Below are 16,218 nucleotides of genomic sequence, written 5' to 3' on the forward strand. Positions count from 1 at the left end.
ACCAGATCTGTCCAACATTGACCAGGGACAGGTAGAGGAGCCACAGCAGGGCCATGAGCACCATGTTGGCACAGCCAGTCAGCAGCACAAAGGCTGCCACTGCCAGGCCAGCCAGGGCCAGGCAATCCAAGGTGCTGTCCATGGCAGACCAGTCCAGGAACCAGATGAGAGTGGGGGCATAGCTCAGGGCATCCAGGCCCACCTTGCCCTTGAAGTATTTCTTGATTTCCTGCAGGTAGAGCTTGCAGGGGAGCAGCCCCTTGTCTCCTATCAGCTGCTTGTTCTGCTGGAATGCCACCAGGAAGGCCACAGCTGCAGGAAAATAGAGAAAAAAAAAAAAAAAAACAAACAGTGAGGAATCACCCAGGAAGAGGGAGATGATTTGAATCCAGAGTTAGAGAAGCAATTCCTGGAGGGAATTTATTCCTCCTTTTCATTAAAACCCAACCCAGTCATTACAGTGCCCAACAAAAGGGTCCCTGGGCTGCACCTGGATGAGCTTTGAGGTCCCTTCCAACCCAAACCATGCCAGGATTCTGATTTCTGTGAACCACAATGCAGAAGGCAAAGGAATTCCATAAATCCTGGTTTGGCTTTGGAGGAAACAGATCTGCACCTTTAGCTGGGCATCCATCAAGTCCCTGAATTTTTTCCTTACATTGAAAACACTTCATGTCCCAAAATATTGTAAATGACACAGCTTAAACTCATGTACAGCATTCATGAAAATCAGAGAATCCCAGAATTTGGGTTGGAAGGGATCTTGGAGAACCTCTCATCCCACCCCAGCCCTGGCAGGGACACCTTCAACCATCCCAGGCTGCTCCAAACCCTGGCCTTGGACATTCCAGGGATCCAGGAGCTCCTCTGGGAATCTGTGCCAGGGCCTCCCCACCCTCCCAGCCAGGAATTCCTTCCCAATATCCCACCTAATCCTGCCCTCTGTCCATGTGAAGCCATTCCCTGTGTCCTGTCCCTCCATCCCCAATCCCTCTTCTCCAGCTCTCCTGGAGCTCCTTTAGACCCTGGAAGTGGCTCTGAGTTGTCCCTGGATCCTTCCCTTCTCCAGGTGAGCATTCCCAGCTCTCCCAGCCTGGCTCCAGCCCTTGGAGCAGCTCTGGAATTGCTCCAACAATTCCTTCCCATGCTGAGAACCCCGGAGCTGCTCCAAGCACCCTCAACTCTTTGAGCTCTGCATCCTCCCACACCCTGCAAGGTTGGAAATCCAAAATCTTCACGTTTTCCCCATCCCTTAAATCCCCACTTTTTCCATGGCCCTACAGCTGTCCCATTTACAGTGTCTGTGCTCCTGCCCTGGACAATCTTAGAGCAGGCAGCTGCTTTTTTTAACAGCACATCAGCAATTTAATTACAGATCACAGACCTAGCATTTGATGTCCTACACAGAAAGTTGGGCAGTTTTTAGGCATTATCTCATATTTTAGGCATCTCCTGCAGTCACCAATTTGCAGTTTGTAACTCCAGTAATCTCCATGTCTCAGGGAAATTAAAAAAAAAAAAAAAAAAAAAAAAAAGGAAGGCCAAACATTTCCTGATTAGGCTGCATCCACTAATTTACCCATCCTTCAAACATGACCCAAACTCCAGCCACGTCATGGGCAGCAGCAGCAGCACCAGAGCTCTTGGAAAAAGCCAATTTGCTGCCCTCCCCAATCGTCCTTGGTTAATGATCAAATCTGTTTCCTTCCTTATCTCAATGATGGCATTCTGCAAACAACAATCCTGGTGTTCATCTGGTGTCTCTCACTGGGAGCACTGGGGGAAGAGGCTGTGTGAAATCAGAGCCCAAATTCCCATTTTTCTTTGAAGTCTGGAGCAGCAACCCAAAGTCTGCAGCCCCAGGGAATCCAACTGAAAGTCCCATTCCCCAGACAAAGGTCTCCAGTGGGTTCCACTTAATCCACTTAACACTCCCCCTGCTCTCTGCACACAGCCATGGGGTTCAGCCTCATTTAAAAACCACTAAAAGTCATCATCCAGCACACAGCAGAGGTCACTGGGAGGGTTCCCTTTGATTCCAGCAGATCCTGAACCCCAGGGATGACACAATAAAGTTGGGAGTTAATTGGTTGTGTCTCTTCCCATCCATCTTTTATGCACAGTGAATGATTTTACAAATAAAAGACATTTTTCTTCCATTATTTGACTCGATTATGGACAGGGAGAGACATGAGAAAAGCTGATTCTAACACTACAGGATCAGTTCTGGAATATAAATTAAGTGTTTTCTATTTGACCCATCTTTTTCTACCAACACTCAGCTCAGCACAACTGTGCAATCAGGAATCCTGACATGAAACCAGCAGAAATAAAATTCTGAGCTTTAGACAGTTTAATATCTTCATTTTTGGCTCAAAAAAAAGCCAATTGAAAGCCAGCTCTGCCTTAAAACTCCGTGGCTTGATTTTTGCAGGGATTAGCACTGCAATTTGCTGCACAGTTTTCCAAAAGTGCTAATCAAATTCACCTCTAAATGCTCCAGAATTGCTGCCCCAACCCATAAATGCTGAGCAGGTTCTTGCCTAAAAAAAGTCCAAATTAGACCCCTGCATGTGAGACAAACAAGGAAAGGGTAAATTAGGAAAAACAAACGCCAGCAATTCCAGCAAAATGCACATTGGATGGACAAAACACTGGGGTGGAGCTGCCATCAAATGCACATTTTAGGACGGCCTAAAAAGGGGTTTTCTCCCACTGCTGGGATTTCCCACAGCACCATTCACGATTAAACCCCAGCCTAAATTTTGGGAGGGTTCACCTCCCCCCAGGCAAACCCCGGCGTTGCACCCGTGTTGGATCCATCCCTTCCCAGGTGATGCTCAGGTTCCCAGAGCTCCATCCCGGATCCAGCTCCCTCTCCTGGACACTTCCCCGTGCTCGGATCACTCCAGTCTCCATCTCCAGCATCTTTTGGGGCATCTCCGAAGGGCTCAGCTCCCATTTCCACCCACCCATCCCTGCTCCATCTCCTGAGGTTTTCCCCCTCACCCAGCGGTTCCTGCGCTGCTGGATTTGGAGAGAGAGAGACTGCAAAGAATTGCAGGAGATGCCCAGATGCAGGAGGGGGAAAAGGGAAGTTATTTATCAGCTTGTCATTGCTTCCTCTCCCTGAACCCCAGAGAAACTGGAGCTTGAAATTCAGTGTAACAGACCCTGCTGCCTTCTCCAGGAACCTTCCTTTTGGCAGAGGTTTGGTCAGGGAGTAAAAATGTCCCTTTTCCCCCCCAAAGGCTGTGCTTCTTCTCTTCCTTCACCCTCATTATTAACGCCTCTCCTCGTGGGATGTCCCACTCTGCATCCTGCACTCCCTGCAGCTCCAACAGCTTCGCTTCCACTCTGGGCTCTGACTGGCCCCACGCCCACCCTGCTGGCCTTGGGGCACACTGACCCCCCTCTCCCCGGCATCCTGAACCCTTCCAAAGCCTCCAGACCCGGCACAAACGCCGCGGGCTGCCCGCCTGCACCGTTCTGAGGGACGATGGCAGGGTTTGGGAGCGCTCAGCCCAGCGCTGGGTTTGCCACTCCTCGGGCTGTGCAGGTGGCAGGCACGGAGCAGCTCCAGGTGTTCCTCCCACTGCAGAGCCTCTGACAGCTCACATGGGAGCCGTGCCTGCTGCCAGCTGAGCTTTACATAATTCATGCAAATTATCAGGGCTGCTAATAGACCTTCCCCACTTATCCTCACCTCACAAGGTGCTTCACTGTACTTTTCCATTAACTCCCCCCCCCCTCCCCTCCACCTTCTCCTTCCCCTCCCAAAGCCAAGTTCCTTGTTCAATCCCACGGGAGTGTGAGGCAGGGTGCCCAGAGTTTGCTGCCAGCGACTTTGAGTGATTTCTCCAATAAGTTCCTAAAGAGGTAGAAGCATAGCATAAATATATGTAATATTCTAATCTGAAATATCACTAATAAATACAACGGTCCAACAGCTTCCATGTTGTCACATATGGAAATTGTTCACACTTTTCACAGGTAAGAAACTCCACAGTTTTGGGACTTTTTGTCAACTTGCATTTACATACAGCGTTGTTTTTTGTAAAGAACTCGTTTGGTTTTGAGGTATTTAGACAATTGGGTCAGTTTGGTCACCACCCAAGTGTCCCCATACAAAGGGATTCGCTCCCCCCAGATTTCCCTGGCACCTCAGCTCCTTTCCCCCAAGTCCAGGCTCAGCCTGTCATGGTAGGAGATGGAGAGAATCCCATTCTTCATGCTCAGGAAAGATTTAAAGATGTGAATTCCAAAACTTTCCAGTCATATGGCTTTTTCTCTCTTCCCCTCCTCTTGTTAAAAGAAGTCTTAACTTTTCCTTAATGGCCAAACCACAAGAAGAACTGAACCCAGAGCACAGAGCTTTGCCTGAAATCCAAACTACATTTTGCACACACACACAAACCCTGCCTGGAGCAGTTTGTCAGGTGCCCCTTTGACCCAAGCAGGCATTTGAACAGGCCCCGAGCTGGATGCTGCAAGCTGAGGTTGCACTGCTGGGAAGAAGAAAGAGCAGAACGCTCCTGGTATTTTATTACCAGAGAAACGAATCAAATAAATTTTCAATTGATGAATTCCCCTGCGAAGTTTTGCAACACAGAAGCAACAACTCCGGGGCATTGAGGAAAGGGTGAAGCCAAGCACCCACAAAAAAAACACACAACAAAGTGCTCTGCTCTTAACACCTTTGCTGTTTTCTTGCCTTGCACAGCCAAGCTGAAAAGTTTGGGATGGTTGCTCGGGGGGGTTTTGAAGTTCTTATCTCCCTGCTGCCTTGTTTGAGGAGGTGTGGAAATAGAAAAAGCTTCCCTTTGGGTCTGAGGCTGTTCAAAACCACCCCAGCCTGCAGCTGGAGGATGCCCTGGGAAGATCCCTCTGCTCCAGAACAAGGAACACACTGGGGGAGAAAGAGAGAGTGAAAGTTATTCCCTTCTCCACCTTTGTTATTTTTTTTTCACCATTCCAAGGGGATGCAGCTGCTCAGAGGATCCTTAGCCCTGCTAAAATAAAACCTTTCAGGGCAGCAAAAGTGCCTGAAGATGTTCTCTAATCCTGAGCAGGCAGGCTGAAAGCTACTGGGAGCCTTTTAATAAAGCTGAGGGAAGGGAAAGCAGAGGAGATGGCAGAGAAAGAGAGGAGGAAGGACACTGGGGAGAGCCAGGAGCCTACAGGAAGCCAGACTCCCCTGAGAGGGCTTTAGATTTCAGATTTAGGAAGAAGGAGCATGAACCTCCTGTAGCTCTGGCGCTGGGGAAAGAAAATACTACCAAACAATACATAAGGAGAAGGAAGATAAACTGGATTTAAATAATAGCTTTTATTTCAAAGCTCTCCACAGAGCCTGGCTGAGATTGGGGAGGGTGGTATCTAATTACTGACATTTCTACAGCTGGAATCTGATGATGGTAATCACCCAAAAAAGGCACTTAAAAATGATTTAGAAAGAGGATGAAGGGAGCAAATAATGCACATTTGTTGTTGAGAGCTTTGGGACCAGCTATTTACCTGCAAGAGCACTTCCAGCAAGACCTCAAAGTATTTCTGGATTGCCACAACACTGATTCCTGTCACAGGGAACAAACACACAGGGCAAGAGCACGATGGAAAAGCTGCAAAGCTCAAAGTGACATCTGGCCAAAGCTCTGCCCTGCTCAGGTGAGAGCCCACCTGCACAGCTGCCTCCAGCACAGAGAGGACCTGGAGCTGCTGGAGAGAATCCAGAGGATGAGCAGAGGGATGGAGCTGGGATTGTTCATCCTGGAGAGGAAAAGCTTTGGGGCAACCTCATGGTGGCCTGAAGGAGCCATCAGGAAACGCAGAGAAACCATTCCCAAGGGATGGAGTGACAGGACCAAACCTCAGGAGCCCTTTCAGCTGGATCCACTTTCCCTGCCCTCCCACTCCTCCAGCAGCAGGTGGGGTTGGTCTCTGACCTCTCCAAATCCTCAGATCCTCTCCCACCTCCCATCTCCAACCTGCCTCTCACTCAGCAGCTGCTTTGCCAGGGACTTCCCAGGCTCAGGCTGCTTCTGGAAAACCCCTTCAAAAGACACAAAAAAAAAAAAAAAAAAAAAAAGAAGGGGAGAGTTGTTACAAGCCGAGGAGGAGGGGGGAGAAGGGAGGGCACACACAGAGGGACACGCCACACCTGCCTTGCTCTGCCTGGCCTGCTTCCACACAGGAAGATCCTCAGGGAAAACATCTCCCGTGCCTGCAGCAGGCAATGAACACCCCCCTGGGGATGGGGTGGGGGCAGGAAGGAGGTGACAAACCCTCAGACCACACTTTGGGGTCACTCTACACCCCAAATCGTGTTTCTATCCGCCTCATCCTCAAGGTTTTTCAGTGTCACCCAGAAAGGGAACAATCCCCCAGCTCCCCGAGGAGCTCTGATCACATTCCAGCCCCCTCAAAGGATCTGCTGCTCAGCCCAGCAGCAAGGAAAGGGTTACACATAAAAGGGTGAAATGAAAGAAGGGGGGAAAACATCCCAGGGCTGAGGAATGTCAAACTGTCACAACGGCATCAGCCGTCTCCTCAGCGAGTCTGAGCCTCGGGATCGCCGCGGCTGCGAGAAAAATCAGCTGTCACACGAAACGCTTCCATCTCCAGCGAAAAAACCTGGAAGAGCAGCTTGGCACAGAGGCACTGAATTGTTTTCTGCTGTTTCTAAACCCAGGCTCTCCAAAGAGATCAAAGGGCAGCGCTCCTTCCCTCTGGAGCATCCCCGGGGCTGTGGCAGAGGGATTGTGCCTGCTCACAGCACAACAAGCACTTTCCACCCCACAAATTTTTGTGGGGCACCTCTCCTGCACTGCTGCCAGGAGGAATCTGGCCTGTCTAAAACCAGGCCCGGGTTCCTGGCTTTGGCTCATTTGGTTTTGGTTCACCCCAAGCCAGCAGCAGAACTCCCCAGGGCCTGAGTGCAGCCAAGCACAAGTTGCACAACAAGCAGGTGAACTTTTCCTTTCCTCTTCCCTTTACAAGAGGCACAAACATTCTCCCGTTCTCCTGCCCTGCTCCTTCCACTACCCCAAATCCTCCCCCTGCCACCCCACTCTCCAAAACCTTTCCTCACTCCACACTACTCACCACCCCATTCCCTGGTGCTTCCCCTCTTCTCTCCTGCTTGAAAAAAGCACAAAGAATTCTCCCTTTTTGTTTTTTAGTACCACACATTTACTCACCAACCTGCCAGCTCAGCTCCATCCCCTGGCCCAGCCCCTCCCAGCCTCCTTTTCTCCTGCAGCCCATCACTTTCAATCTGTAACTCACCTGACCCCCAATAAGATCCTTGTTCCCCACCTCGTTGTCCCAGGTGTCCCACTCACCACAAGCTCCCACACCTTTGATTTCCACCAATTCCCAGCCCTCCAACCAGCCCCTGCTCCCAGGTGTGGCACATTTATCACCCCAAATCCACCACGGGGCAGCAGCAGGCTCCACCGAAGGCACAGCAGAGAGCACTAATCAGTTTTTCATAAGGAAACTGCAAACTGAGCCACGGGAAACTCAGCAGCCTGGATTTACACACGGGGGAATATCGGAATCGCTTTCATTTTGACTGAAAGAGTCATAACCTCGCATTTCACCGAGAGCTGAAACCAAACTAGAACCAGAGCACGTGTCAAAACCATACGAAACTACAACTTCTGCATGGTTTTGATGCAAAATAATCTAAGCAGGCTGGCAGGCTACAAATTCTAACGATTCTGTGGACAAATCTGGGGCAAGTTTAGAATTTGTACCGTAGTGTGTTACTTGTCAGTTTCGGTTTCACTGTAAATATTTTCAGGCGCAGCACCAGTGGGCTCTGAGAACAGCTCTCAGTGCCAAAGCAAGAGGCAAACGAGCACGGCAGAGGATGGAAACTGCTTTTACTGGGGAATATTTTAAGGTCATGTCACTCTAAGTCCTGGCTGTTGGCGGTGTTGGCACCCAGGGGTGGCATCTGTCCCTCCAGTCCTGCTCTTGCTGCTGCATAACACAAAGAGTTCCTCTCTTGCACTGTGAGCTCACAACTCCAAGGGAAAGGATGAGCAGCTCCAAGAGGTGCCAGCCTCGTGGTGTGAGCAAACTTCTCCTTCCAGCTCCACCAGCTTCCAGCATCACCAACCCTATCCAGGCACCAGCCACGGGGTCCTCAATCCACTAGGAAAGTGGGAGTGGAAAAGAAGATAATCAAGGATTATGCAGAGCTGGGGGAGACCCACAACGATCATAAAATCATGGAATAATCTTAAGTAGGAGGGACCCGCAAGGATCATGGAGCCCAGCTGCTGTTCCTTCCTGTACAGGACATCCCCAAGGATGTCACAACGGGCTTGGGAGCGGTGTCCAAAGGCTCCTGGAGCTCTGGCAGCCTTGGGAATGTGCTCATTCCCTGGGGAGCCTGCTCAGTGTCCCACCACCCTCGGGGGGAAGGTGAGGAAACCTTTCCCTGCTGTCCCCCAACCCTCCCTGGCACAGCTCCAGCCGTTCCCTGGGCTCCGTCCCCGGTCACCGCTCCGGGGAACACGGCGAGGGCAGCGCCCGCCCGGCACTCACAGTACAGGAAGGCAATGGAGCGCAGCAACACGATGCGGGTCAGCCAGAAGGAGCCCGGGGAGAGCGGCGAGGCCGCGGAGCCGAGCCCGGGCTCGGGGGATGCAGCGGGAGCCGCTCCGGGAGCTCCGCACGGAGCTCGGGCCCGGCCCGGGAGGCGCTGCCGGAGCTCCGCGCTGGGCGCCGCCATGTCGGGCACAGAGAGCATGTGCGGGCCGGCGGGGCGGGCCGTGAGGGGACACGGCGGGGAGAAACGGGGAAAAATGGAGAAAAACGGGAGAAAACAACCGGGGGAAACGGGGAGAATGCTCTGCAAAGCGGCGCAGCCGTGTCGGGCACAGCGAGCGTGTGCGGGCCGGCGGGGCGGGACGTGAAGGGACACGGCGGGGAAAAACGGGGGAAAACGAGAGAAATCGGGAGAAACGGGAGAAACGAGGGCAACCGGGAGAAATCGGGAAAAACGGGAGACACGGGGAAAACCGGGAGAAATCGGGAAAAACGGGCAGGAATGGGGAGAAAGTTCTGCAAAGCGGCGCAGCCGTGTCGGGCACAGTGAGTGTGTGCGGACCGGCGGGGAGAGACGTGAGGGGACACGACGGGGAAAACGGGGGAAAACGGGAAAAACGGGAGAAACGGGAGAAATCGGAAAAACGGGGGAATCCGGGAAAAACAGACAGGAATGGGGAGAATGTTCCGCAAAGCGGTGTCCCCGTGTCGGGCACAGCGAGCGTGTACGATACGGCGGGGAAAACCGGGCAGAAATGGGGGGAGATGGGGGAAAAACGGGCAAAAATGGGGAAAAACGGGCAAAAATGGGAAGAATGTTCTGCAAAGCAGTACAGCCGTGTCAGGCACAGCGAGTGTGTGCAGCCTGGCGGGGAGGGACAGGATGGGACACGGGGACGGGGAGAAAATAGGGAGAAACGGGGGAGAATTCTTTACGAACCAGCTAGAAAACGCAAAGTTTTATTAAATTAATAAATAAATAAATAAATAAGTGGTCGGTGTGGCTGCGAGGGTGGTGAGAGGTCTGGAGCATCTCTGCGATGAGGATGCAGGAGTTGGGAGGGGATCCCACTCATCCAGATATTTTCCAAAGGGTTTTGGAGGATGATGCTGGGCTCTGTTTGGTGATGCTTAGGGACAGGATGAGGAGTGATTAATAAGCTGAACCAGAATTCAAATTGCAAAATATTCTGCTTTAGAAGGGACCCCCAAGGATGATGGATCCTTTCAGTGAATGGCTCACACAGGGATGAATCCACAGCCTTGGGGTTGTCAGCACCATGCTCGGACCAGCTGAGCTCGGGATGGATGAACACAACAAATTCCACCTCAATTTATGGAAAATCTGATTTCCATGAGGTGGCAGGGCCATGGAACAGCTGCCCAGGGAAGGTGTGGATCTCAGATCCCAAACCCCACCTGGACACGTTCCTGTGTCACCTGCTCCAGGTGACCCTGCCTGGACTGGGGGATCATTTTAAATTCAATTCCTCAGGTTTTCCTCATAGGATCACGGAATGGTTTGGATTGGGAGGGACCTTGAAGCTCATCCAGTTCCAATTTTAGGCACCTTGCACTATCTCAGGATGCTCTAAGCCCTGTCCAAGCTGGCCTTGGACACTTCCAGGGGTCCAGGGGCAGCCGCAGCTTCTCTGGGAATTCCATCCCAGCCCTTTCCCACCCTTACAGGGAAGGATTTCCTCCTAAAATCCTATCTAAATCAACTACTTGTGATGCTGCCATGATTTTTACTTTAAATAACTTACAGACATCAAACACTCGACCGCGTGGAGTTTATAAATAGCATTTTTAAGCGTAAACATGCATTGAGTATCCCCTTAGTAAACACCTCCGTGCTGGTCGCTGAGAAAGCATCTGCTATCAGGTGTAACATTATTCAACACTTCTCAGCCTCTAAACCAGTTCTTTCTAAATGCCCCTTTTGTTTTTCCAGTTTCCCATCACTGCTGCTCGCATTGTTCTCCTTAGGAAAAAAAAAAAAAATAGAAAAAAAATCCCACATAATGGTGCATTGTATAGGGAAGGAAAAATCAGCTGTTTGTTAAAGAACACTGGAATACTGCAGTTCTGCTCTCCCCTTGGATCGGCAGCGAGGTTTGGAGAGGAAAATTTAAATAGATGGGAGCTAATGGTTTCCTTTGTGGGGTCTTTTACAGCAAATTCCACCTTAAACGGGGATGTCTGTAAAACAAACTGGATAATTGAGGAAATTACTGCGGGAAAGTGAAGGGTTTAGGCTAAAGATTTAGCAAAAGGAGAGGAATAATTTGGGCTGGGAAGGGAATGCTGAGCTGGGTCGGTTCTCTTTGCCGAGGGTCGCTCTGAGATGTGCCAGAGGTACAGAGTGGGGTGGTGGCACCACACCGGGGACATCGTGTGTCAGCAGCACCTTCCAACAGGACAAGCTGTAAATTTTAGGTGTAAACCAGCAGAAATCTGTTGTTACTAAAAAGGACTCAATTCACATAAGAGGCAGTGGAAGCCTTTCCTGGAAGATGATTCAGGCTGGAAAGAAAAACATGTGATAAACCGGTTGATTAGAACACCAAATGACGTCTTTTCTGCCCCAAATGTGACTCGAGGATCTTTGTGTATCACTCTCAGCTCAGAATATTCTGTGATTCCACAAATCCCTTTGTGGGGCCCATCACCTGTGCTGGCTTTTCTGTTCGCTCTTTAATTTCTTCTTTTATTTTTTTTTTTTTTTTTTTATTCCCAGGCGACTTCAGTAAAAGGCCGAGCAAAAATAACTCAGACAAGGCACTTCAGAGCGAGGTTTGGAGCCTTTCAAGCCCGCAGGGGGAAGGCAATTCATGAATGCCAGGCGGGCAGGGGCATCATTGATGCTCATCTTCATTCACCAAGCTGCCCCCCAATGCCACGTCCCCTCTTTTGCTGCGTTCCAAAGCAGCTGCAGGAGTGGCAGGGGGAACAAACCTTCACTGTCACAGCAGCCAGCAGCTGTCCCCAGCAGCACCCCAACCCCTCTGCCTGGCCCTGGCACCCGAAATCTCTCTGTGTTCATTCAGCTCCGGCCTTTCGCCCCTCTGGCTGCCAGGATTTGGGTTGAAAAGGAGCAGAGAAAGCTGAAATCGGGAGTTTGGAGGCAGCGTGAGCACGGGGGGCTGCTCTGAAGAGAGCAGACATTGAGCTGGGAATAATGCAGGCACACACCGAGCACTCAGCTGTGCTCGCTGAAGGGGAGATGGGCACGGCCCAAAGAATTTGGGGGCTTTCTTCATCTAAGTTGTTTTTTTTTTTTTTTTTTTTTTCCCCAGCAGTAATAATTCTTCCCTTTAAAATCCTCAATTTTCCCTGTGGAAATTTGCCCTTTAACTCCAGGATTAAGGCTGGGAAGGATTTTTAGAAGAAGAATCACTTTTTTTTTTTTCTCGTGTATTCGTGCAGGTTTATGAGGGATCCTTTAGTGGTACCACAGGACAAGCAATTAATAATCACAATAATCCTAATTAATCACAATAATCCCCTTTATTTTGAGAAGATGCCATCCAGGCTGTGCAGTGCAGGAGGAAAGAAGAGATCCTTTGCCAACACTTAACATTTAATGTGTAATTCATGCATGGGTGGGTTTTGATCCTGCAGAAATGTTTTTGGTTTCTTACTGGGCTCTTTGAATATTTGAATAAATAACAAATAAACTTGATTCAATACTTTAATAAGTACAAATAAACTTTATTCAATATTCAATTCTTTTGAATAAAAATATTGACAGCAGATGTCCTTTTTCTTTGGTATCCACTGCTCAAACCTGGAAAAGGATTTAGGAATCCCAGGCACTCCTCTCTACTAGCATTCCAAGCAGGAAACAGAGACATCAGTGGAGTTCTGCCCAATGCAGGTGTCCAGAATTTTTTTTTATCCACACCAGGTAAATATTCATGTTGGAGAAGAGCTGTTGCAGGTCACAGAGTTGTGGGATTGGGATGGAAAAGCCCCCTTGGATCATCTACCCCTAACCCCTGTCCCCAAGTGCCACAGCCACGTGAGTTTTGGGTGAGGCAGGGCTCAACAAAAAGCAAATTTTGGACCTGAAGTGACCTGCAAGGAATGGATCCACATGAATTTAGCCTTAAAATTGCATGAGCAGGCAGTGGAGCCTTCCCAAGCACCCAGTGAGGGATGGGACCCACCATTATTGTCCAGCTTGAGGGCAAAATTAATTGAAATTAATTGAAGTCACCACCAGTCTTTTTATTCCTTTTCAAATATCAGGATTTTTTCTGGAAAGGCTTGAACATTGTTCAGAGGAGCTGCCCTCTCCTGTGGGCTGAGCATTAATCTTGCAGGTGTCCCAGGCTGATTTTACCACTGCAGGTTCCTCTTATCTGATCAGGGTTTGTTTTTAATTCCCCATTCCTTTTTCTTTGCTCCTTGGAATTCCCATGTGCAATCTGCTGGCAGGTCACAGGATTTATCTCAGTTTGGGATAAATGAGAACTTTCCCCCCTTTGATGGAGCCCACCTTTAGTAGGAACTGTGTGTGTGTATCCCAGAGCCCATCCACGAGCTCCAGAGATTCCATGTGCTCTCATCCTCTAAAAATGCCTTCCCTGGCTGCCACTGGAAAGGAAATTTTTCCTTCCTGGCACCAGCAGGGCTCTGCCTGCTCTGGAGCCAATGCACACACGCTCTTATTCCTGCAGGAGGAAGGGTATGGAACACGGGAATGGCTCCATCCCACAGGGATGCTGAGGATTCCCAAGCGGGAATGTGATGGAGCCAGGCACACAGAGCTTGGATTTACTGCCTGATTCCCAGAAACACTGGCTGAGCTGACCAGGAACTTTATCAGAGGCCACGTCAGAAAATGAAGTAATATTCCAAATATCAACCTCTGCCGTGCTCACTCTGTCAGCAAAAGCTGGAGCTGCTCCCCCAAATCCTCTCTCAACTCCTAAAAGGCCGCAGTGGGCAAGAGGAAGCTCGGATCCCTCCCGGGTCTGTGCCCTTTTCCTGGGAATGCTGATGGCAGGGCCTGCTGTGTCAGGCCAGGATGACACATCCTGTGGGATCCTGCCCTGCAGCTCCAGCCCGTGCCCAGCCCTGGGCAAACATTCCCGATCCTTTGTCATACAAAATCCGGCCACGAGACCCCGCAGCACGAACGGCCCCACTTGAACCCACTTGTTCCCTGAGCATTTATCTCATTCCATTTCATGGCTGAGTGAACTTGTCAGGAAAGCAGAGCACCTCCAGGAGCTCCAGCTCCCTCCTTTCCCCGTGCCCTGGGTGTGTGAGGCCAGGGAATCGTGGCTCCATCCCGGGGAACACGGAATGGTCGGTGCAGGATCACGGACGTGCAGCAGGACACGTTCCCTGCCCCGCTCCCAGGCACGGCCTCATCCCTGAGCCCATCTCTGCAATAAAAGGAAACAACCACCCAAAAGTCATCTTCCTCCTTCTACCTGTGCTGGACAAAGAGGAATTCAAACCTGTGGGCTGGGAAATGCAATTCCCTGCCTCGGGCAGGGCTGGGGAGCCCTGCAAGGCAGCAGCGAGCAGGGGAGAAAACCAACGTCTGTAATTCTGTAATTCCTCCTGTCCTTGGGGGCTTCTTGTGCAGGAATCTTTGGAGCTGAAAGCAGGGAGCAGAAAAAAAAGGGGTTCTTGTTCCCATTCCTACCTCCAAAACTCCGAGCATCCCACAAATCCCTTGCCAGCCTCAGTCACGCACTGAGGTTGGGATGTTCCGAGGAAGGTGCTCCACAGGAGAGGCTGGGTTGGGAAAGATGGACTAAAAATAGTGATTATTGCTTGGACTCACCCCTGGCTAAAAGGCATGAAACACTGGAATTCTGTGAGGCAAGGTAAATTGCCCAGTAAGACAGGAATTATAGGAATATACATTAATTATGTGTCGCAGGAGAGGGGGGGAAAAAAGATTTTCCCAAGTGTCCAACAGCACTGCAAAGTCACCAATCCACAGCCCAGGGAAACATCAGCTCATCCCCAATCTCATTAAGTTTTAGAAGAAAATTTCAATTATTCCTCATTAGCAAGTCCAACATATTTCGTTCCTCTTGAGCCTTAAAATATTTTTTTTAAGCTGCTTTGAAAATTGTATTTCAAATATATCAGGAGGTAACTCTGCAAACAGAAAGCTGAAAACTGGAAAAATTACATTTGAAAAAAAAAATAAAATTAAATCCTGCTTTGCCATTTGAGAGAATAAATGAATTTTCACATAGAATGCAGACGGATATTCGGGCACATTTTAACACATTTAAATTCAAAGCATACGGTTTATTTATTACACATCACAGTAATTAAAAAAAAAACACCACGTTCCTGGTACTTCTTAAACGCTGGAATGCTTGAAGCTCAATTTCTTATTTTCTCCCCTGCCAGTCTTCTATGTGACCCTCTATTTTTCCGGGGAGAAGCAGCGGATAAAACTGGAATTTGGGGAGTTGCTTTTATTCCCTCCCCTTTCCCCCCCCCCCAGTCGCAATTAGGAGGCTGAATTCCGCGGATAATTAGAATCAAATGCTCCAAATAAATGCTGGGAGAGCCGGGCTGACTCGGAAAGGGGCGATTTAAATTGAGATTTTGGGGCTCACCCTCCCTTTTCCCCCGATCCAAAGGCTCACCCCGAGGTGCCGCATCCTCCTCCGGCCGGGACCTCCCGGTGCTGGGGACCGAGCCCGCTGCGGGAAAGCTGCGGGAAAAGAGGAGGGACAGTCGGGGAGGGCACACGGAGGGTCTCTTGTGGCTTTTTTCCAAAAATTCCCCGATTTCCTCCGCTGGAGAGAGCGCTCAGGGCTGCGGGGACACACACGGAGTTTTGGTTCCCCGCACCGACCGCCCCAAAAAACGCCTCGAAAAGGGGATTTTAAAGATTTTAAAGAACCGGCGGTCCCACGGCACCGCTGAGCGCCTCTTTCCCCGCGGCTGCTCCCGCCGCTCCATCCCGCACCCTTCCCGGTACCCCGCTAGAAAACCGGGCTGCAAAATAAATATCAAACACATCCCGCTGGTACCGCACGGCGGGGAAACCCCCGGAGGATTTGCAGCGGAAAAAAAAAAAAAAAAATTACAGAGGAGGCGAAAGAGGGAGCCGGAACAGGGAGCCGGAACAGCGGCGGGTGGTGGCATCCACCGGGCCCGGGCGGCGGCGGCACCGGCAACGGGACCCTTGGGGGGTTCCAGAGCAAGACCCTGGGCCGGGAACCTCAGGAGGAGCCTCGGCCGGGACCCTCAGCGGGACCCTCGGTGGGTCCCCTCAGCCGGGACCCTCAGCGGCTTCCTCGGGGAGTTCCTCGGTCGGGAACCTCAGCAGGACCCTCAGCCGGGTCTTTCGGCTGGTCCCTCGGCCGATCCCTCAGCGGGTTCCTCGGGGGGTTCCTCAGCCGGGACCCTCGGCCGATCCCTCAGGGGGTCCCTCAGGGGATCCCTCAGCAGATTCCTCGGTCGGATCTTTCGGGAGGGGAGGGGGGGGTCCCTCAGCCCGGACCCCTCTCTGCTGGCGGCGGCTCCGGCCGAGCGGACCGGGAGGGCTCTGAGGCGGCGCGCGGGCGGCACGGCCCCGCCAGCCCCAAGCCACGCCCCTTATTCAAATCACCTCTCCCTCTCCACCAATGGCGAGCGGCGGCGGAGGCGGGGCCGCTCGCCCTG

General features: G+C 51.0%; 1 protein-coding gene and 1 long non-coding RNA gene across 3 annotated transcripts in view; both read right to left on the reverse strand.

Moving 5' to 3' along the window:
* Positions 1-8,759, reverse strand: part of LMF1 (lipase maturation factor 1) — a 150,794-nt gene extending 142,035 nt beyond the window's left edge. For both annotated transcript variants that reach the window (XM_088174229.1, XM_088174228.1), the window contains exons 1-2: positions 8,560-8,759; positions 3-312 (exon numbers count right to left, since the gene is read on the reverse strand). In XM_088174229.1, the coding sequence (XP_088030355.1) occupies positions 3-18 (16 nt within the window). In that variant the 5' untranslated portion in view covers positions 19-312; positions 8,560-8,759. The remainder of the gene's footprint in view (positions 1-2; positions 313-8,559) is intronic.
* Positions 8,760-12,053: 3,294 nt separating this feature from the next.
* On the reverse strand, positions 12,054-16,095 carry LOC148221866 (uncharacterized). Its single transcript, XR_015807163.1, has 2 exons — positions 15,195-16,095; positions 12,054-14,179 (listed from the first exon to the last, which is right to left on the reverse strand). It is a non-coding gene; the product is annotated as an uncharacterized LOC148221866 (long non-coding RNA).
* Positions 16,096-16,218: the final 123 nt, after the last annotated feature.

This window comes from Sturnus vulgaris, chromosome 16 (genome assembly GCF_052056855.1).
Source record: "Sturnus vulgaris isolate bStuVul1 chromosome 16, bStuVul1.hap1, whole genome shotgun sequence".
NCBI lineage: Eukaryota > Metazoa > Chordata > Aves > Passeriformes > Sturnidae > Sturnus > Sturnus vulgaris.